This window comes from Condylostylus longicornis, unplaced genomic scaffold, assembly GCF_029603195.1.
Source record: "Condylostylus longicornis isolate FDR11 unplaced genomic scaffold, ASM2960319v2 ptg000014l, whole genome shotgun sequence".
In the NCBI taxonomy this organism is placed as follows: Eukaryota; Metazoa; Arthropoda; class Insecta; order Diptera; family Dolichopodidae; genus Condylostylus; species Condylostylus longicornis.
The window spans coordinates 2,051,836-2,075,459 of NW_026577983.1; the positions used below are offsets into that span (position 1 = coordinate 2,051,836).

At 28.5% G+C, this 23,624-nt stretch overlaps 1 protein-coding gene across 9 annotated transcripts in view; it reads left to right on the forward strand.

Moving 5' to 3' along the window:
* Nucleotides 1–23,624, forward strand: part of LOC129605778 (uncharacterized) — a 160,869-nt gene that overhangs the window by 100,292 nt on the left and 36,953 nt on the right. For 8 of the 9 annotated variants that reach the window (XM_055515712.1, XM_055515708.1, XM_055515713.1 and 5 more), the window contains 2 exons: nt 2,609–2,806; nt 8,744–8,794. In XM_055515712.1, the coding sequence (XP_055371687.1) occupies nt 2,609–2,806; nt 8,744–8,794 (249 nt within the window). The remainder of the gene's footprint in view (nt 1–2,608; nt 2,807–8,743; nt 8,795–23,624) is intronic. The other variant, XM_055515707.1, reaches the window with a different exon arrangement.

The window sequence follows — 23,624 nt, forward strand, 5'->3', positions numbered from 1 at the left end:
AATTAATCGGTTTTAAAGTAAATTTTATATAACAAGATTCTTTTGTGAATGAAGGAAATCTTTTAACAACATTTGAGCTTCTTTAGTTTACAACATTGAAAATAATTTGTTAGGAATTATTTTTATAGTAAATATAAATTAAGTTTTTCATTGCACATTTTTATACCCGTACGAAAGTATGTTCCAAATTTTCACAAATGATTTATTGTAGTAAGTTCCAGAACCCTATTTAAAATGGACATGATCGGGGTACAGGTTCGGGTAGCTGCCATACAACTTCAAAATTTATTTGGCTATATCTCAGAAACTATAAAAGCTGCGATATTAAAATTTCACACAAACGAATATATTAGTAGAGCCAATGCGTTTGATAAAAATCGTTTAAATTGCTTGGCTCCTTCGGGTACCTGCCATACAATTTCAAAAGTTATTTGGCTATATCTCAGAAACTATAAAAGCTGTAATAGTGAAATTTTACACAAGCAAATATACTAGTTGGGCCGGTGTGCTTGATAAAATTCGTTAAATTTTCTTCTAAAAAATAATTTATAAATTATAAATTTGGCTCTTTCTGGTAGCTACCATACAACTTTAATAGTAGCCTGATAAGGTCAGAACTATTTTGTTCTCGTTCTAATTAAAATGAAATATGTGTGACTCATATGACAATAGTAAACATGTTCTATTATACTCATGGTCAAATTTAAATTGTAATAAACAATTATTCCATTGATTTTTAATTTTGAAATGTTTTAATTTTAATCCAACGTACGTGAATTGTCAACTTTTATTTGCCAGGAGGATTTAAAGGGGGGAACTTATTTTGTAACTATTCACGTATTTTGATCTGGCAATACCAAAACAGGAGTTTAGTTAAGCGGGTTGCTCAATTAAATGAGGTGCAATTAAACGTTGAAAGATATCTATATTTAATTAGAAATAGAAATTTGTCTCAGTAAGTTTTTCGTTCAATTCAAGAGAAGCTGGGGAGAACTTTATATAATAACAATTAAGTAATTTTGAACCTTAATATAAAATTCCGCGGATAAAAAACACAAATTTTTAATACTATATTTAAAATAGATCTTTAAGATTAATAAATTAGTTTAAAATGAGCTATAAACCAACAAAAAATTAAATTAATTAAAAAGATTCCAGATAAAAATTTAAATTTCTTTTATTACCAAATTTAATTTAATGAATTTTTTATTATGATTAATAAATTTTATAGAATGAAATTTCTGATTTTATTAAATTTAAGTGTTAATTAACAAAAAACAAATAAAACCAAAAAAATATTATTCATCAGCATGTTGGCTAACGAGAAAAAAATAATAATAAGAAAACGAAAGCGTGCCAAAGGATATTGTCATCACAAATCGAAAACCATCTGCTTAATACCCTGAAATCTTGGAAATATTTTAACTTAAATTTTTAAAATCTACGATTTTTCCTCCTAAGATTCTTTTATTATTTGTAAAAATTTCATTTTTTAATAAAACTAAAATGAGTTTTCTTCCCTATTTTTTATAGTTTTGCAATAACGTACACTAAAAAAAAAATTTTTTATTTAATATTTTCAGCTTACTTCAGAATATGTAAAAAAAAGAAAGGAATTTATGAATTTTTATTAGAAATTTTTCCTTTTTTTAAATTTATTCCTAGATTTTATTAAATAAAACATAATATTAAATTATAACTATCACAAAATTGCAATTTGATCTTGCTCAATTCTTTTTTTTTCTCAGTGAATTTTTTTTTTACTTAGCAATTCACTCTTTTGTTTTGTTAGAGAACTGCACATTTTCTCCTTTTTTTTTTATTCTTAAATGCCATTTTTATTTTTGTGAATCCCATAAATTCGAATATTTTATTAAAATTATGCTTTTTTGATCCTTTTTTTTTACTGAATTGCATTTTTTCACCCCTTTAGCAATTTCAAACTACTAAAATTAATTTTTTTTTGCTTCTGCTTCTAACTGTAATTTTTTTAGTAATTTTATTTTATAAAATTTTAAAAATTATTGTAAATTTGTTGCCTTTAGCTTTTAAAGTAAAAAAATGTTCATTACTTTTTTTTTGATTTTTTACTATTAAATGGTTAACATGTAGTTTAAATTAACAATAATTTTTACTAGTTCATGGAAACAAAAAAAAATGGAAGAACACATTAACATTGGCTTTTGTTTGTATTTTGTAGATTAAATTTTTTTCACATTTTGCTTTAAATGTATAGAAATTTTTAAATGAAGCAAAAAACAAACATAAATGTAAAATAAATAATTAAATAAATAATTAAAAAATTAAACAACACAAACGAAAATTGAGAAAAAACACTATAGAAAATGCTTTTCTCTCTAAAATTATTCACACTTATGCACGTATTAAACATAAATTTAAAATATTAATCATTAATATATACATTTAACTTTACAATTATAAGTATAAGCACATATACATTTATGTGACAAAATATGTCTTGAGCACATACATACATACAAACATAATTAATTTTTCTATATTTTTTTTTTATTTTTTTTGTCCGTTTCTCTTTTCTTCTTTTTTTTTACCTTTGTTTTTTTTTTTTTAATATGAATACTTTTTTTAGCACTTCCATTATCTACAAGAAGAACCATCAGTTACTATAGCGGAACGTTGCACTAGAAGTCGTATAAATTCAGCAATTTTTGTATCATCAGAAGGTCGTGGCTTTGATTCAATTGAATTTTTACGACGATACGGTTCACAGAGTGTTTTATGCCGAAAAGCTAGAAGCGCGGAAAATATTAGTAATGAAAATCGAACGGTAAGTATATGTTATATAGCTATTTTTAATATTTATAATGAAAATTATTATGATTATTATACGTTAATAGAAAATTTAATATATGAATTTTATTATATTATAGTAGTATTTCTAAGAAACTAATTATTATCAAGTAAATTGCATATATTATATTTAATTAAATAAATATGGTAAATTGAATAAAGCTATTCGATATTATAATATTAGAATCGTATTATACTTTAGATATCTATATATGGATCATATAATATACTTTAGTTAATATACAACATCTTCTCTATATATACATGCATAACATAAATTTTTATTGCGCACATATTAAATTAGATTAACTTAGATATAGATAATTAAGATAGCAGTAAATAGAATATTTTATAAATTAATTACGATTTAAAATCATTTTTGTAAAAGCATGAACTATTTTTGGCTTCATGAAGCTTAGTTTTCTAAAATAATCTTACATTTCTAAAATTATATTCTTTCGATATTCTTGTCATCATCTTGTAAATCATTCCCGCGATTTATACTATTTAAAGCGATAAAACCTTGTTTTTTCATTTACGAGTCTTTTTCTCTTAAACTCCAAAATAGAGAGAGTATATGAAAAAGGGAGAAAGAGTTTAAATAAAATGAAGTGTATGAAATAAAGCGTGAATATTTTAGAACACGTTGAATAGTGTAAATCGTCGGATTCAGTTCGAATATAAAAATTAAACTATTGCATTAATTTGATAACTTACCTCCAGGCTTTGCTTCTTGCTCGACATTTTAGCCTGTCAATTCCTTTATATTCAAATTAAAATTTTGCTTTTATATTTGAATCTTTTCCTTACCTAAAATTCTTTTGTATTTAATATTTTACTTTTATTTTTTCTAAATTCTGTATAATTTCTATTTAAAAGTTTCTTTAATTTTTATTAAAAAACAACTGCTTTAAAGAATTTTTTTTTTGGGCTCCACATTTTTAAATTTAACACTAAATTTAAACGTATTTTTTGTAAATTATATTTTTTTTAATTTTAATAAATAAAATTTAATTAAAATTCATATTTTTTGATTTTACGAATAAATTAAGAAAAAAAAAAGGTTTTAATAATCTTCCTCTTGCACTTACAAAAAACTGGAAAATTTACACTACATGCATTTAAGTGTTTCACAAAATTCATTCAACCACATACATAAATAGGAATAAATTAAAATTGTATAAGTATATCTTGTGCATATTTTAGTATTTATTTATTTAGTATGGAAATTTTTTAAAAACAACCAAGTAACAAATGAAATTTTTGTTGGCTTAACAGTGTCCATTATATTTTAATGCTCTCTGTCCCTGTTAATTAAGATTTCTTTCTTTATATATCTATAATAAATTAATTTATATACATCCGTACATTTTAAATGTTTCAAGTAATAATACTGTCTATTCCAAATTTTATTGTTCTAATTTTGCAGGAAATTCAAATGTCTTCAGAGTTTTAATATACTTTCAATAAAATTTGGTTGACCTACCACCTTACTTCTGAAAAAATATGAAATAAATTGTATTTTTTATTAAAATTATTGCACAAACTCTTTAGGTATAGCTATTTTTGTTCAAGTAATTTTCTTCTTATATGAATAATATAAAACCGATGTGAACAGCACATACCCAACAAACCGTCTTCGTATATTGTATATTTTGTGATTAATACAAATTTCAATGAATCGGTTTTTATTACTGCCGAAAATGTCGCACAAGATTATAAAAATTCACTTCAAAAAAGAAAATTTCAAATTCTATTAAAACCAGTAAACTTTAATAGTTTAGTTCTGAAATAGAGGTTGATTTACTTTTTGGAGTTGGATTTCTCCAAAAGTTTTACAAACACTTCTACAATTTAACGAGTTCTTAAAATATGATTTAAAATTTAAAATCGGCTCCTAGTGTAAGTACGATACTTTTCGAGCCTTGGTTCACAACCACAATTGAAATAATCAATAACAAAGAAATAGAGAACGGTATCCAGCTAAAACATCACTATTTAAATTTCTTTATCGCAAAAATGAATTTCCGTCGAAAACTCCTCGAGTAAAATTTGGAAACTTCCTCTTGTGAAATGCAATGTCAGCAAAAGGAATATATTTAAAATTTAATTAACCAAAATAAACAACTCATTTTATATACACAAAATTTTAATATTCATAAAAACTTTTGTTTAGTTTGATAAATTATTAAAACAATATTTATGTGAAGCGGAATGATATATTTTCTTTTTCCACCTCAATAAATTTGTGCATACAAAAGGTATACTACGAAACTATTTCTTATTCATAAAACAAATTTATTCAAGAAACAAGTCAAAAAAAAATTTAACAAAAAAAAAATCTGATGTGGTCAGCACATAACCGACCGCATTGTATATTGCCTAGTTAAGTGAAAGGGTTACAGAATATTATAAAAATGTCTTTTAAATACTTCTTTCCAATTTTTAGGACATTAGTAAGCTTATAGTTAACATACCTAGAAAAATGTAAATTTGGCTCTTAGTAGAGTTTCGCTTTGTGCTATCCGAATTCCCTGAAATGCTCGCCAGTTAGTTTCGGTAACAACTAGAACTCAAATATCAAATTTCAAGAAATTCCATCAATTCGTTCCGTAGATATGGTGAAAATGTAAAATCGGCCCGCAGATCAGTGTTCGAGCCCTGATCTTTCCAAAAAATTTACATGTTCATTGTTTTAATACGAGGAATTCAAATATTAAATTTCAATGAAATCGGTCAATTATTTCCCTTTATATACACAAAAATGTATATTTGGCCCGTAGTAAACGTCCAGTTGCTGGTGCCTGATTTCTTCCAAAAGTTAGGAATTTTTGCGGACGGTCGAGAAAAGCTTATATATGAAATTTCAAGTAAATCGGTTGAATATTTTCTTCAAAATGTTCAAAAATGTAAAACAGGCCCGCTAAAAAGTGCAGTTCCCGAGGCCTGATATATCCCAAAAGTTGATCAATCCGTGCCATGGTGGAAACAAACTTACATATAAAATTTCATCAAAATCGGTTCAGTAGAACTTGAGATACACGCATGCACACACAGACCGACAGACCGATAGACCAACAGACCGACAGACCGACAGACCGACGGACCGACAGGTTGCTAAAAATAGTTTATTTACACTTCCCTACTATGGAGAAGTGCATTCCCACCGAAAACTCGATATGCAAAATTTGTTGCCATCACATAACCTACCTATTGTTTACACAATACGGTCGGTAAAAATTTATGAATGAAATTTTCCAAATTGTTGCAAATAAACAATGTGTAAAAAAACATTTTCTTAAAAGTAAAAGGATGACATTTTGTAAAGAAAAATAAAGTATACATATACATATACAATAAAATTTGGATATGTTTTTGTACATCGTAGATAAATTCTCATAAAAATACATCTTACATCCAGATACACATAATCATTATGTAGGGAAGTAAACACACAAAATATGCATATGCTTAGTTAAAAATTTTTGTTTTTGAGTTTTCGAGTAAAATTTTGCCCATTTTGTTAAATAAGTTCGAGGACTTTATATCATAAATTTTTGATATTTCAAACATATGTAACCTTGTTTACATTTCATTATTACAAATTGAAAATGCGTCATATACTCGTACAAGTATTTTTTTTTAAGAAAAAAAATTATTAATTTTAAGTTTGACATTGCATAAAAAACTTCAAAAATATATGTTGTATGTCAAGTATTTTTTTACAAATTAATTCATGAACCAAAGCTGCGAAACTCATCAAAATCTTAATTTTGATATATATTTTATATGATCGCTTTTGAATTTTACTCCGCTCTCAATAAATTCGCGTTGCATATTTATTAAAATTTTTTCCTACATGTTTTATAGGGGAACCATTGTTATTAATTGCAATTTTTCTCCAAACTTTTAGCGGCAGTCTAGGAAACCAAATTAAAAAATTGCATCAAACAAATAAGTTCAAAATGGTTCTTTGGACTTAACCTTTAAAATCAAATAGTGGAACCGTTAATTTACGAGTTAATGAATTTGTCAAAAACACAATTTTCCATCAAGTTCCTTTAAGTTTAATGTTAGAAATTTTCTTAAATATCTCGATTTTCCAAAAAAAAAGGAAAAATTTTTATTAATTTTACCACCTATGCTTTAATATGGACTTGTATCTTTAATATCAAAATCTTTCAAAATTCTTATATTTTAAAAACTAAATACTTTAGTTTTCTTTATATTTTTATTAGCATTTCTTTTTCTATCTCGTTACCGACCGCATTGTGTATACAATAGGTAGGTTATGTGATGGCAAAAAATTTTGCATATCGAGTTTTCGGTGGGAACACACTTCTCCATGATACGGCAGTGTAAATAAACTATTTTTAGCAACCTGTCGATCTGTGTGAAGTGCCATATGTAAAAATAAATGTGTATAATGAGACGTGTGTATCTCAAGGCCGGCTGAACAGATTTTCATGAATTTTTGTATGTGAGTTTATTTCGACGATGGCACGGATTAATCAACTTTTGGGATATATCAGGCTTCGGGAACTGCACTTTAAATTCTTTTCAATTCTTGGCATTAAAACAATGAACATATAAATTTGTTGGAAAGATCAGAGCTCGGAAACTGATCTGAGGGCCGATTTTACATTTTTTACCATATCTACGGAACGAATTGATGGAATTTCTTGAAAAATGATATTTCAGTTCTGGTTGTTACCGAAATCAACTGGTGAGCATTTCAGGGAATTTAGGTAACACAAAGCGAAACTCTACTAAGATCCAAATTTACATTTTTCTAGCTATGTTAACTATAAGCTTACTAATCCTCTGACAACCTGACAATACACATTGGGATCGGATATGTGCTGATTACATCAACATTTCTTCACAATTCACAAAAAACATGCAAATAAATGATAATATACAAATCTTTATTCAAAGCCCCTTACAATTTTTTGTTACTTCATTTATAATGCTCGCGACAATTTTTCGTATCTATGTTAATTTTAAAACTTGAAATAACTTTCACATTTTTACTGTTTAATCGTACGCTATACAGTTCTGTAATTAAAGCATGTTCATTCAACACATATCTTCATAATACCCGTTCGATGCCAATTTTCCTGATAAACTCATTTTAAACATAAAAAACATTTATGTTCCAATAAAATTTTACTTTTCTATTATTATATCTGCAATCTTTATTTCTCTCGAATTTTAAAACACATATGTTATTTAATTTCAATCATACATATAACAAAGAATCAACTGCCATTTTTATTTCTCTTCTAATAACTTGACTTTGATATTTTTTAAATACAATTTTAAATGAATAATTCTTTTGATATGTTCTCAACATAGAATTTTTCAACATTCATAAGTTGGCAGGTTTCTTAATTTTAAAATTTCTTCTTAAATTCTCATTTTATACATACATATGTACATATGTGTCTACGTAATACATATTTAAATATAATCTTCATCTAATGCATTTACATTATTATTCATATTCTCTATAGAACTCTTACATTTACATAATAGTACGAGTATATTGTAGTTTAGACAGATAAATCATATAAAAAGAGAAAATATATTTTTAATTATTTGAGCAAATATTTTATCAAAAGCACACTTTCTTTTATCCTGTCTCTTGAATTTATTTTTACATATGGCACTTCATTTGAATACATAATATATTTACATAGAAATTTTAATTATATAAAAATATTCACGTAATATGAAATACATAAATAAGTTTTTAATAAAATAATTTCACAATTGAAATGATTTGTTTTGGAATTTGTGCATGAAAAGCATGAAATTTTATTTTATTTTGCAAAATTTCAATAGAAATGAAAAAAAGAAATGGATTGAATCCCAAAAGTAAAATGTAAAAATTTATTATTTAATATTTCAGAATGAAGATCCTAATTCTTCATGTCAATTAAATGAAATTGATGACATCGAGGTTTGTTGTTAGACTCAAAATAATAAAATATAAAATTTTAAGAAAATATTTTTTATTTTTTTCTTTTGTTTTAAATTTGTACAAAATTGGCTATTGAATTTGCAGATTATATAAAATATAAAACTATGATTATATTGTAGGATTTATTAAAAAGTTTTTAGTTTGATTTGAAGTTAGTATGCCACATAATACTAGCATCATACTTACAGATATGCTGTAACTATATAATTAATAATTAAAAAAATTTTTGTTCGCTAAATTATAATTTGTGGTATGCTAATTTTACATGCGTCGAAACTTGTTTTTTTTTTCGAAAATAGTTAAAAAAAAATTTGAATTACATTTTAAAAATTTTATGCATTGTGTAATAACTTTAATAAATAAATATTGAAATCTATAAAATTTTTGAATGATTGTGAATGAGGTTGTTAAAATTATAATTGTGAACAAAAATGAGGAATAGAGTAAGTAATAACTTTGGTAAAATTTTAATTTCTTGATAAAATATTTTTAACCTTAATAATTAATATACAAATATTTTTGCATCGAATATTATATAACAGTATAATTAATAGAAATAATTGTCCTTACAACACATTGTTCCAAAATGTTATTTTGAAATTTTGGAAACTATAAGTTATAAATTTCATTCTTTACAAAAAATTATCGCCAAATTTCAAGTGTAAAATTATAAAAAATTTTCAATTTTTTGACCAGGTAGGGGGTCGTGCAAAATTTTAAAAAATTTTCGATTTTTTGACAAGGTAGGGGGTCGTGCAAAATTTTAAAAAATTTCAATTTTTTGACAAGGTAGGGGGTCGTGCAAAATTTTAAAAATTTTCAATTTTTTGACAAGGTAGGGGGTCGTGCAAAATTTTAAAAAATTTCAATTTTTTGACAAGGTAGGGGGTCGTGCAAAATTTTAAAAATTTTCAATTTTTTGACAAGGTAGGGGGTCGTGCAAAATTTTAAAAATTTTCAATTTTTTGACAAGGTAGGGGGTCGTGCAAAATTTTAAAAAATTTTCGATTTTTTGACAAGGTAGGGGGTCGTGCAAAATTTTAAAAAATTTCAATTTTTTGACAAGGTAGGGGGTCGTGCAAAATTTTAAAAATTTTCAATTTTTTGACAAGATAGGGGGTCGTGCAAAATTTAAAAAATTTTCAATTTTTTGACAAGGTAGGGGGTCGTGCAAAATTTTAAAAAATTTCAATTTTTTGACAAGGTAGGGGGTCGTGCAAAATTTTAAAAATTTTCAATTTTTTGACAAGATAGGGGGTCGTGCAAAATTTAAAAAATTTTCAATTTTTTGACAAGGTAGGGGGTCATGCAAAATTTTAAAAAATTTTCAATTTTTTGACAAGGTAGGGGGTCGTGCAAAATTTTAAAAATTTTCAATTTTTTGACAAGGTAGGGGGTCGTGCAAAATTTTAAAATATTTTCGATTTTTTGACAAGGTAGGGGGTCGTGCAAAATTTTAAAAATTTTCAATTTTTTGACAAGGTAGGGGGTCGTGCAAAATTTTAAAATATTTTCGATTTTTTGACAAGGTAGGGGGTCGTGCAAAATTTTAAAAATTTTCAATTTTTTGACAAGGTAGGGGGTCGTGCAAAATTTTAAAAAATTTTCAATTTTTTGACAAGGTAGGGGGTCGTGCAAAATTTTAAAAATTTTCAATTTTTTGACAAGGTAGGGGGTCATGCAAAATTTTAAAAAATTTTCAATTTTTTGACAAGGTAGGGGGTCGTGCAAAATTTTAAAAATTTTCAATTTTTTGACAAGGTAGGGGGTCGTGCAAAATTTTAAAAAATTTTCGATTTTTTGACAAGGTAGGGGGTCGTGCAAAATTTTAAAAATTTTCAATTTTTTGACAAGGTAGGGGGTCGTGCAAATTTTTAAAAATTTTCGATTTTTTGACAAGGTAGGGGGTCGTGCAAAATTTTAACAAATTTTCAATTTTTTGCCCAGGTAGGGGGTCGTGCAAAATTTTAACAAATTTTCAATTTTTTGACAAGGTAGGGGGTCGTGCAAAATTTTAAAAAATTTCAATTTTTTGACAAGGTAGGGGGTCGTGCAAAATTTTAAAAATTTTCAATTTTTTGACAAGATAGGGGGTCGTGCAAAATTTTAAAAATTTTCAATTTTTTGACAAGGTAGGGGGTCGTGCAAAATTTTAAAATATTTTCGATTTTTTGACAAGGTAGGGGGTCGTGCAAAATTTTAAAAATTTTCAATTTTTTGACAAGGTAGGGGGTCGTGCAAAATTTTAACAAATTTTCAATTTTTTGACAAGGTAGGGGGTCGTGCAAAATTTTAAAAAATTTCAATTTTTTGACAAGGTAGGGGGTCGTGCAAAATTTTAAAAATTTTCAATTTTTTGACAAGGTAGGGGGTCGTGCAAAATTTTAAAAAATTTTCGATTTTTTGACAAGGTAGGGGGTCGTGCAAAATTTTAAAAATTTTCAATTTTTTGACAAGGTAGGGGGTCGTGCAAAATTTTAAAAAATTTTCGATTTTTTGACAAGGTAGGGGGTCGTGCAAAATTTTAACAAATTTTCAATTTTTTGCCCAGGTAGGGGGTCGTGCAAAATTTTAACAAATTTTCAATTTTTTGACAAGGTAGGGGGTCGTGCAAAATTTTAAAAAATTTCAATTTTTTGACAAGGTAGGGGGTCGTGCAAAATTTTAAAAATTTTCAATTTTTTGACAAGATAGGGGGTCGTGCAAAATTTTAAAAATTTTCAATTTTTTGACAAGGTAGGGGGTCGTGCAAAATTTTAAAATATTTTCGATTTTTTGACAAGGTAGGGGGTCGTGCAAAATTTTAAAAATTTTCAATTTTTTGACAAGGTAGGGGGTCGTGCAAAATTTTAAAAAATTTTCGATTTTTTGACAAGGTAGGGGGTCGTGCAAAATTTTAAAAAATTTCAATTTTTTGACAAGGTAGGGGGTCGTGCAAAATTTTAAAAATTTTCAATTTTTTGACAAGGTAGGGGGTCGTGCAAAATTTTAAAAATTTTCAATTTTTTGACAAGGTAGGGGGTCGTGCAAAATTTTAAAAAATTTTCAATTTTTTGACAAGGTAGGGGGTCGTGCAAAATTTTAAAAATTTTCAATTTTTTGACAAGGTAGGGGGTCGTGCAAAATTTTAAAAATTTTCAATTTTTTGACAAGGTAGGGGGTCGTGCAAAATTTTAAAAAATTTTCGATTTTTTGACAAGGTAGGGGGTCGTGCAAATTTTTAAAAATTTTCGATTTTTTGACAAGGTAGGGGGTCGTGCAAAATTTTAACAAATTTTCAATTTTTTGCCCAGGTAGGGGGTCGTGCAAAATTTTAACAAATTTTCAATTTTTTGACAAGGTAGGGGGTCGTGCAAAATTTTAAAAATTTTCAATTTTTTGCCCAGGTAGGGGGTCGTGCAAAATTTTAACAAATTTTCAATTTTTTGCCCAGGTAGGGGGTCGTGCAAAATTTTAACAAATTTTCAATTTTTTGACAAGGTAGGGGGTCGTGCAAAATTTTAAAAATTTTCAATTTTTTGACAAGGTAGGGGGTCGTGCAAAATTTTAAAAATTTTCAATTTTTTGACAAGGTAGGGGGTCGTGCAAAATTTTAAAAATTTTCAATTTTTTGACAAGGTAGGGGGTCGTGCAAAATTTTAAAAAATTTTCGATTTTTTGACAAGGTAGGGGGTCGTGCAAAATTTTAAAAATTTTCAATTTTTTGACAAGGTAGGGGGTCGTGCAAAATTTTAAAAAATTTTCGATTTTTTGACAAGGTAGGGGGTCGTGCAAATTTTTAAAAATTTTCGATTTTTTGACAAGGTAGGGGGTCGTGAAAAATTTTAAAAAATTTTCGATTTTTTGCCCAGGTAGGGGGTCGTGCAAAATTTTAACAAATTTTCGATTTTTTGACAAGGTAGGGGGTCGTGCAAAATTTTAAAAATTTTCAATTTTTTGACAAGGTAGGGGGTCGTGCAAAATTTTAAAAATTTTCAATTTTTTGACAAGGTAGGGGGTCGTGCAAAATTTTAAAAAATTTTCGATTTTTTGCCCAGGTAGGGGGTCGTGCAAAATTTTAAAAATTTTCAATTTTTTGACAAGGTAGGGGGTCGTGCAAAATTTTAAAAATTTTCAATTTTTTGACAAGGTAGGGGGTCGTGCAAAATTTTAAAAATTTTCAATTTTTTGACAAGGTAGGGGGTCGTGCAAAATTTCAAAAATTTTCAATTTTTTGACAAGGTAGGGGGTCGTGCAAAATTTTAAAAATTTTCAATTTTTTGACAAGGTAGAGGCGTGTAAAATTTTAACAAATTTTCAATTGTTTGACAAGGTAGGGGGTCGTGCAAAATTTTAAAAAATTTCAATTTTTTGACAAGGTAGGGGGTCGTGCAAAATTTTAAAAAATTTTCGATTTTTTGCCCAGGTAGTGGGTCGTGCAAAATTTTAAAAAATTTTCAATTTTTTGACAAGGTAGGGGGTCGTGCAAAATTTTAAAAATTTTCAATTTTTTGACAAGGTAGGGGGTCGTGCAAAATTTTAAAAATTTTCAATTTTTTGACAAGGTAGGGGGTCGTGCAAAATTTTAAAAAATTTTCGATTTTTTGACAAGGTAGGGGGTCGTGCAAAATTTTAAAAATTTTCAATTTTTCGAGAAGGTAGGAGGTCATGCAAAATTTTAAAAAATTTTCGATTTTTTGCCCAGGTTGGGGGTCGTGCAAAATTTTAAAAAATTTTCAATTTTTTGACAAGGTAGGGGGTCGTGCAAAATTTTAAAAATTTTCAATTTTTTGACAAGGTAGGGGGTCGTGCAAAATTTTAAAAATTTTCAATTTTTTGACAAGGTAGGGGGTCGTGCAAAATTTTAAAAAATTTTCGATTTTTTGACAAGGTAGGGGGTCGTGCAAAATTTTAAAAAATTTTCAATTTTTTGACAAGGTAGGGGGTCGTGCAAAATTTTAAAAATTTTCAATTTTTTGACAAGGTAGGGGGTCGTGCAAAATTTTAAAAAATTTTCGATTTTTTGACAAGGTAGGGGGTCGTGTAAAATTTTAACAAATTTTCAATTTTTTGACAAGGTAGGGGGTCGTGCAAAATTTTAAAAATTTTCAATTTTTTGACAAGGTAGGGGGTCGTGCAAATTTTTAAAAATTTTTGATTTTTTGACAAGGTAGGGGTCGTGTAAAATTTTAAAAAATTTTCGATTTTTTGACAAGGTAGGGGGTCGTGCAAAATTTTAAAAAATTTTCAATTTTTTGACAAGGTAGGGGGTCGTGCAAAATTTTAAAAATTTTCAATTTTTCGAGAAGGTAGGAGGTCATGCAAAATTTTAAAAAATTTTCGATTTTTTGCCCAGGTAGGGGGTCGTGCAAAATTTTAAAAATTTTCAATTTTTTGACAAGGTAGGGATTTTAAAAATTTTCAATTTTTTGACAAGGTCGTGCAAAATTTTAAAAAATTTTCAATTTTTTGACAAGGTAGGGGGTCGTGCAAAATTTTAAAAAATTTTCAATTTTTTGACAAGGTAGGGGGTCGTGCAAAATTTTAAAAATTTTCAATTTTTTGACAAGGTAGGGGGTCGTGCAAAATTTTAAAAAATTTTCGATTTTTTGACAAGGTAGGGGGTCGTGTAAAATTTTAACAAATTTTCAATTTTTTGACAAGGTAGGGGGTCGTGCAAAATTTTAAAAATTTTCAATTTTTTGACAAGGTAGGGGGTCGTGCAAATTTTTAAAAATTTTTGATTTTTTGACAAGGTAGGGGTCGTGTAAAATTTTAAAAAATTTTCAATTTTTTGACAAGGTAGGGGGTCGTGCAAAATTTTAAAAAATTTTCAATTTTTTGACAAGGTAGGGGGTCGTGCAAAATTTTAAAAAATTTTCAATTTTTTGACAAGGTAGGGGGTCGTGCAAAATTTTAAAAATTTTCAATTTTTTGACAAGGTAGGGGGTCGTGCAAAATTTTAAAAAATTTTCGATTTTTTGACAAGGTAGGGGGTCGTGTAAAATTTTAACAAATTTTCAATTTTTTGACAAGGTAGGGGGTCGTGCAAAATTTTAAAAAATTTTCGATTTTTTGACAAGGTAGGGGGTAGTGTAAAATTTTAACAAATTTTCAATTTTTTGACGAGGTAGGGGGTCGTGCAAAATTTTAAAAAATTTTCGATTTTTTGACAAGGTAGGGGGTTGTGCAAAATTTTAAAAAATTTTCGATTTTTTGACAAGGTAGGGGGTTGTGCAAAATTTTAAAAAATTTCGTGGTGTAAAATTTTAAAAAATTTTCAATTTTTTGACAAGGTAGGGGGTCGTGCAAAATTTTAAAAAATTTTCGATTTTTTGACAAGGTAGGGGGTCGTGTAAAATTTTAACAAATTTTCAATTTTTTGACAAGGTAGGGGGTCGTGCAAAATTTTAAAAAATTTTCGATTTTTTGACAAGGTAGGGGGTTGTGCAAAATTTTAAAAAATTTTCAATTTTTTGACAAGGTAGGGGGTCGTGCAAATTTTTAAAAATTTTCGATTTTTTGACAAGGTAGGTGGTCGTGCAAAATTTTAAAAAATTTTCGATTTTTTGACAAGGTAGGGGGTCGTGCAAAATTTTAAAAAATTTTCGATTTTTTGACTAGGTAGGGGGTCGTGCAAAATTTTAAAAAATTTTCGATTTTTTGACAAGGTCGTGTAAAATTTTAACAAATTTTCAATTTTTTGACAAGGTAGGGGGTCGTGCAAAATTTTAAAAAATTTTCGATTTTTTGACAAGGTAGGGGGTCGTGCAAAATTTTAAAAAATTTTCAACTTTTTGACAAGGTCGTGCAAAATTTTAACAAATTTTCAATTTTTTGACAAGGTAGGGGGTCGTGCAAAATTTTAAAAAATTTTCGATTTTTCGACAAGGTAGGGGGTCGTGCAAATTTTTAAAAATTTTCGATTTTTTGACAAGGTAGGGGGTCGTGTAAAAATTTTAACAAATTTTCAATCTTTTGACAAGGAGGAGGGTCGTGCAAATTTTTAAAAATTTTCGATTTTTTGACAAGGTAGGGGGTCGTGCAAAATTTTAAAAAATTTTCAACTTTTTGACAAGGTCGTGCAAAATTTTAACAAATTTTCAATTTTTTGACAAGGTAGGGGGTCGTGCAAAATTTTAAAAAATTTTCGATTTTTCGACAAGGTAGGGGGTCGTGCAAAATTTTAAAAAATTTTCGATTTTTTGACAAGGTAGGGGGTCGTGTAAAATTTTAACAAATTTTCAATTTTTTGACAAGGTAGAGGGTCGTGCAAAATTTTAACAAATTTTCAATTTTTTGACAAGGTAGGGGGTCGTGCAAAATTTTAAAAAATTTTCGATTTTTTGACAAGGTAGGGGGTTGTGCAAAATTTTAAAAAATTTTCAATTTTTTGACAAGGTAGGGGGTCGTGCAAATTTTTAAAAATTTTCGATTTTTTGACAAGGTAGGTGGTCGTGCAAAATTTTAAAAAATTTTCGATTTTTTGACAAGGTAGGGGGTCGTGCAAAATTTTAAAAAATTTTCGATTTTTTGACTAGGTAGGGGGTCGTGCAAAATTTTAAAAAATTTTCGATTTTTTGACAAGGTCGTGTAAAATTTTAACATTTTTCAATTTTTTGACAAGGTAGGGGGTCGTGCAAAATTTTAAAAAATTTTCGATTTTTTGACAAGGTAGGGGGTCGTGCAAAATTTTAAAAAATTTTCAACTTTTTGACAAGGTAGGGGGTCGTGCAAAATTTTAACAAATTTTCGATTTTTTGACAAGGTAGGGGGTCGTGCAAAATTTTAAAAAATTTTCGATTTTTCGACAAGGTAGGGGGTCGTGCAAATTTTTAAAAATTTTCGATTTTTTGACAAGGTAGGGGGTCGTGCAAAATTTTAAAAATTTTCAATTTTTTGACAAGGTATGGGGTCGTGCAAAATTTTAAAAAATTTTCGATTTTTTGACCTGGTAGGGGGTCGTGCAAAATTTTAAAAAATTTTCGATTTTTTGACAAGGTAGGGGGTCGTGTAAAATTTTAACAAATTTTCAATTTTTTGACAAGGTAGAGGGTCGTGCAAAATTTTAACAAATTTTCAATTTTTTGACAAGGTAGGGGGTCGTGCAAAATTTTAAAAATTTTTCCATTTTTTGACAAGGTAGGGGGTCGTGCAAAATTTTAAAAAATTTTCAATTTTTTGACAAGGCAGGGGGTCGTGTAAAATTTTAACAAATTTTCAATTTTTTGACAAGGTAGGGGGTCGTGCAAAATTTTAAAAAATTTTCAATTTTTTGACAAGGTAGGGGGTCGTGCAAAATTTTAAAAAATTTTCGATTTTTTGACAAGTTAGGGGGTCGTGTAAAATTTTAACAAATTTTCAATTTTTTGACAAGGTAGGGGGTCGTGCAAAATTTTAAAAATTTTCAATTTTTTGACAAGGTAGGGGGTCGTGCAAAATTTTAAAAAATTTTCGATTTTTTGACCTGGTAGGGGGTCGTGCAAAATTTTAAAAAATTTTCGATTTTTTGACAAGGTAGGGCGTCGTGCAAAATTTTAAAAATTTTCAATTTTTTGACAAGGTAGGGGGTCGTGAAAAATTTTAACAAATTTTCAATTTTTTGACAAGGTAGGGGGTCGTGCAAAATTTTAAAAAATTTTCGATTTTTTGACAAGGTAAGGGGTCGTGCAAATTTTTAAAAATTTTCGATTTTTTGACAAGGTAGGGGGTCGTGCAAGATTTTAAAAATTTTCGATTTTTTGACAAGGTAGGGGGTCGTGCAAAATTTTAAAAATTTTCAATTTTTTGACAAGGTATGGGGTCGTGCAAAATTTTAAAAAATTTTCGATTTTTTGACCTGGTAGGGGGTCGTGCAAAATTTTAAAAAATTTTCGATTTTTTGACAAGGTAGGGGGTCGTGTAAAATTTTAACAAATTTTCAATTTTTTGACAAGGTAGAGGGTCGTGCAAAATTTTAACAAATTTTCAATTTTTTGACAAGGTAGGGGGTCGTGCAAAATTTTAAAAAATTTTCGATTTTTTGACAAGGTAGGGGGTTGTGCAAAATTTTAAAAAATTTTCAATTTTTTGACAAGGTAGGGGGTCGTGCAAATTTTTAAAAATTTTCGATTTTTTGACAAGGTAGGTGGTCGTGCAAAATTTTAAAAAATTTTCGATTTTTTGACAAGGTAGGGGGTCGTGCAAAATTTTAAAAAATTTTCGATTTTTTGACTAGGTAGGGGGTCGTGCAAAATTTTAAAAAATTTTCGATTTTTTGACAAGGTCGTGCAAAATTTTAAAAAATTTTCGATTTTTTGACAAGGTAGGGGGTCGTGTAAATTTTCAATTTTTTGACAAGGTAGGGGGTCGTGCAAAATTTTAAAAAATTTTCAACTTTTTGACAAGGTAGGGGGTCGTGCAAAATTTTAACAAATTTTCGATTTTTTGACAAGGTAGGTGGTCGTGCAAAATTTTAAAAAATTTTCAACTTTTTGACAAGGTAGGGGGTCGTGCAAAATTTTAAAAAATTTTCGATTTTTTGACTAGGTAGGGGGTCGTGCAAAATTTTAAAAAATTTTCGATTTTTTGACAAGGTCGTGCAAAATTTTAAAAAATTTTCGATTTTTTGACAAGGTAGGGGGTCGTGTAAAATTTTAACAAATTTTCAATTTTTTGACAAGGTAGAGGGTCGTGCAAAATTTTAACAAATTTTCAATTTTTTGACAAGGTAGGGGGTCGTGTAAAATTTTAACAAATTTTCAATTTTTTGACAAGGTAGAGGGTCGTGCAAAATTTTAACAAATTTTCAATTTTTTGACAAGGTAGGTGGTCGTGCAAAATTTTAAAAAATTTTCAACTTTTTGACAAGGTAGGGGGTCGTGCAAAATTTTAACAAATTTTCGATTTTTTGACAAGGTAGGGGGTCGTGCAAAATTTTAAAAAATTTTCGATTTTTCGACAAGGTAGGGGGTCGTGCAAATTTTTAAAAATTTTCGATTTTTTGACAAGGTAGAGGGTCGTGCAAAATTTTAACAAATTTTCAATTTTTTGACAAGGTAGGGGGTCGTGCAAAATTTTAAAAAATTTTCAACTTTTTGACAAGGTAGGGGGTCGTGCAAAATTTTAACAAATTTTCGATTTTTTGACAAGGTAGGGGGTCGTGTAAAAATTTTAACAAATTTTCAATTTTTTGACAAGGAGGGGGGTTGTGCAAATTTTTAAAAATTTTCGATTTTTTGACAAGGTAGGGGGTCGTGCAAAATTTTAAAAATTTTCAATTTTTTGACAAGGTATGGGGTCGTGTAAAATTTTAACAAATTTTCAATTTTTTGACAAGGTAGAGGGTCGTGCAAAATTTTAACAAATTTTCAATTTTTTGACAAGGAGGGGGGTTGTGCAAATTTTTAAAAATTTTCGATTTTTTGACAAGGTAGGGGGTCGTGCAAGATTTTAAAAATTTTCGATTTTTTGACAAGGTAGGGGGTCGTGTAAAATTTTAACAAATTTTCAATTTTTTGACAAGGTAGAGGGTCGTGCAAAATTTTAACAAATTTTCAATTTTTTGACAAGGTAGGGGGTCGTGCAAAATTTTAAAAAATTTTCAACTTTTTGACAAGGTAGGGGGTCGTGCAAAATTTTAACAAATTTTCGATTTTTTGACAAGGTAGGGGGTCGTGTAAAAATTTTAACAAATTTTCAATTTTTTGACAAGGAGGGGGGTCGTGCAAATTTTTAAAAATTTTCGATTTTTTGACAAGGTAGGTGGTCGTGCAAAATTTTAAAAAATTTTCGATTTTTTGACAAGGTAGGGGGTCGTGCAAAATTTTAAAAAATTTTCGATTTTTTGACTAGGTAGGGGGTCGTGCAAAATTTTAAAAAATTTTCAATTTTTTGACAAGGTAGGGGGTCGTGCAAATTTTTAAAAATTTTCGATTTTTTGACAAGGTAGGTGGTCGTGCAAAATTTTAAAAAATTTTCGATTTTTTGACAAGGTAGGGGGTCGTGCAAAATTTTAAAAAATTTTCGATTTTTTGACTAGGTAGGGGGTCGTGCAAAATTTTAAAAAATTTTCGATTTTTTGACAAGGTCGTGTAAAATTTTAACATTTTTCAATTTTTTGACAAGGTAGGGGGTCGTGCAAAATTTTAAAAAATTTTCGATTTTTTGACAAGGTAGGGGGTCGTGCAAAATTTTAAAAAATTTTCAACTTTTTGACAAGGTAGGGGGTCGTGCAAAATTTTAACAAATTTTCGATTTTTTGACAAGGTAGGGGGTCGTGCAAAATTTTAAAAAATTTTCGATTTTTCGACAAGGTAGGGGGTCGTGCAAATTTTTAAAAATTTTCGATTTTTTGACAAGGTAGGGGGTCGTGCAAAATTTTAAAAATTTTCAATTTTTTGACAAGGTATGGGGTCGTGCAAAATTTTAAAAAATTTTCGATTTTTTGACCTGGTAGGGGGTCGTGCAAAATTTTAAAAAATTTTCGATTTTTTGACAAGGTAGGGGGTCGTGTAAAATTTTAACAAATTTTCAATTTTTTGACAAGGTAGAGGGTCGTGCAAAATTTTAACAAATTTTCAATTTTTTGACAAGGTAGGGGGTCGTGCAAAATTTTAAAAATTTTTCCATTTTTTGACAAGGTAGGGGGTCGTGCAAAATTTTAAAAAATTTTCAATTTTTTGACAAGGCAGGGGGTCGTGTAAAATTTTAACAAATTTTCAATTTTTTGACAAGGTAGGGGGTCGTGCAAAATTTTAAAAAATTTTCAATTTTTTGACAAGGTAGGGGGTCGTGCAAAATTTTAAAAAATTTTCGATTTTTTGACAAGTTAGGGGGTCGTGTAAAATTTTAACAAATTTTCAATTTTTTGACAAGGTAGGGGGTCGTGCAAAATTTTAAAAATTTTCAATTTTTTGACAAGGTAGGGGGTCGTGCAAAATTTTAAAAAATTTTCGATTTTTTGACCTGGTAGGGGGTCGTGCAAAATTTTAAAAAATTTTCGATTTTTTGACAAGGTAGGGCGTCGTGCAAAATTTTAAAAATTTTCAATTTTTTGACAAGGTAGGGGGTCGTGAAAAATTTTAACAAATTTTCAATTTTTTGACAAGGTAGGGGGTCGTGCAAAATTTTAAAAAATTTTCGATTTTTTGACAAGGTAAGGGGTCGTGCAAATTTTTAAAAATTTTCGATTTTTTGACAAGGTAGGGGGTCGTGCAAGATTTTAAAAATTTTCGATTTTTTGACAAGGTAGGGGGTCGTGCAAAATTTTAAAAATTTTCAATTTTTTGACAAGGTATGGGGTCGTGCAAAATTTTAAAAAATTTTCGATTTTTTGACCTGGTAGGGGGTCGTGCAAAATTTTAAAAAATTTTCGATTTTTTGACAAGGTAGGGGGTCGTGTAAAATTTTAACAAATTTTCAATTTTTTGACAAGGTAGAGGGTCGTGCAAAATTTTAACAAATTTTCAATTTTTTGACAAGGTAGGGGGTCGTGCAAAATTTTAAAAAATTTTCGATTTTTTGACAAGGTAGGGGGTTGTGCAAAATTTTAAAAAATTTTCAATTTTTTGACAAGGTAGGGGGTCGTGCAAATTTTTAAAAATTTTCGATTTTTTGACAAGGTAGGTGGTCGTGCAAAATTTTAAAAAATTTTCGATTTTTTGACAAGGTAGGGGGTCGTGCAAAATTTTAAAAAATTTTCGATTTTTTGACTAGGTAGGGGGTCGTGCAAAATTTTAAAAAATTTTCGATTTTTTGACAAGGTCGTGCAAAATTTTAAAAAATTTTCGATTTTTTGACAAGGTAGGGGGTCGTGTAAATTTTCAATTTTTTGACAAGGTAGGGGGTCGTGCAAAATTTTAAAAAATTTTCAACTTTTTGACAAGGTAGGGGGTCGTGCAAAATTTTAACAAATTTTCGATTTTTTGACAAGGTAGGTGGTCGTGCAAAATTTTAAAAAATTTTCAACTTTTTGACAAGGTAGGGGGTCGTGCAAAATTTTAAAAAATTTTCGATTTTTTGACTAGGTAGGGGGTCGTGCAAAATTTTAAAAAATTTTCGATTTTTTGACAAGGTCGTGCAAAATTTTAAAAAATTTTCGATTTTTTGACAAGGTAGGGGGTCGTGTAAAATTTTAACAAATTTTCAATTTTTTGACAAGGTAGAGGGTCGTGCAAAATTTTAACAAATTTTCAATTTTTTGACAAGGTAGGGGGTCGTGTAAAATTTTAACAAATTTTCAATTTTTTGACAAGGTAGAGGGTCGTGCAAAATTTTAACAAATTTTCAATTTTTTGACAAGGTAGGTGGTCGTGCAAAATTTTAAAAAATTTTCAACTTTTTGACAAGGTAGGGGGTCGTGCAAAATTTTAACAAATTTTCGATTTTTTGACAAGGTAGGGGGTCGTGCAAAATTTTAAAAAATTTTCGATTTTTCGACAAGGTAGGGGGTCGTGCAAATTTTTAAAAATTTTCGATTTTTTGACAAGGTAGAGGGTCGTGCAAAATTTTAACAAATTTTCAATTTTTTGACAAGGTAGGGGGTCGTGCAAAATTTTAAAAAATTTTCAACTTTTTGACAAGGTAGGGGGTCGTGCAAAATTTTAACAAATTTTCGATTTTTTGACAAGGTAGGGGGTCGTGTAAAAATTTTAACAAATTTTCAATTTTTTGACAAGGAGGGGGGTTGTGCAAATTTTTAAAAATTTTCGATTTTTTGACAAGGTAGGGGGTCGTGCAAAATTTTAAAAATTTTCAATTTTTTGACAAGGTATGGGGTCGTGTAAAATTTTAACAAATTTTCAATTTTTTGACAAGGTAGAGGGTCGTGCAAAATTTTAACAAATTTTCAATTTTTTGACAAGGAGGGGGGTTGTGCAAATTTTTAAAAATTTTCGATTTTTTGACAAGGTAGGGGGTCGTGCAAGATTTTAAAAATTTTCGATTTTTTGACAAGGTAGGGGGTCGTGTAAAATTTTAACAAATTTTCAATTTTTTGACAAGGTAGAGGGTCGTGCAAAATTTTAACAAATTTTCAATTTTTTGACAAGGTAGGGGGTCGTGCAAAATTTTAAAAAATTTTCAACTTTTTGACAAGGTAGGGGGTCGTGCAAAATTTTAACAAATTTTCGATTTTTTGACAAGGTAGGGGGTCGTGTAAAAATTTTAACAAATTTTCAATTTTTTGACAAGGAGGGGGGTTGTGCAAATTTTTAAAAATTTTCGATTTTTTGACAAGGTAGGGGGTCGTGCAAAATTTTAAAAATTTTCAATTTTTTGACAAGGTATGGGGTCGTGCAAAATTTTAAAAAATTTTCGATTTTTTGACCTGGTAGGGGGTCGTGCAAAATTTTAAAAAATTTTCGATTTTTTGACAAGGTAGGGGGTCGTGTAAAATTTTAACAAATTTTCAATTTTTTGACAAGGTAGAGGGTCGTGCAAAATTTTAACAAATTTTCAATTTTTTGACAAGGTAGGGGGTCGTGCAAAATTTTAAAAAATTTTCGATTTTTTGACAAGGTAGGGGGTCGTGCAAAATTTTAAAAAATTTTCAATTTTTTGACAAGGCAGGGGGTCGTGTAAAATTTTAACAAATTTTCAATTTTTTGACAAGGTAGGGGGTCGTGCAAAATTTTAAAAAATTTTCAATTTTTTGACAAGGTAGGGGGTCGTGCAAAATTTTAAAAAATTTTCGATTTTTTGACAAGTTAGGGGGTCGTGTAAAATTTTAACATATTTTCAATTTTTTGACAAGGTAGGGGGTCGTGCAAAATTTTAAAAATTTTCAATTTTTTGACAAGGTATGGGGTCGTGCAAAATTTTAAAAAATTTTCGATTTTTTGACCTGGTA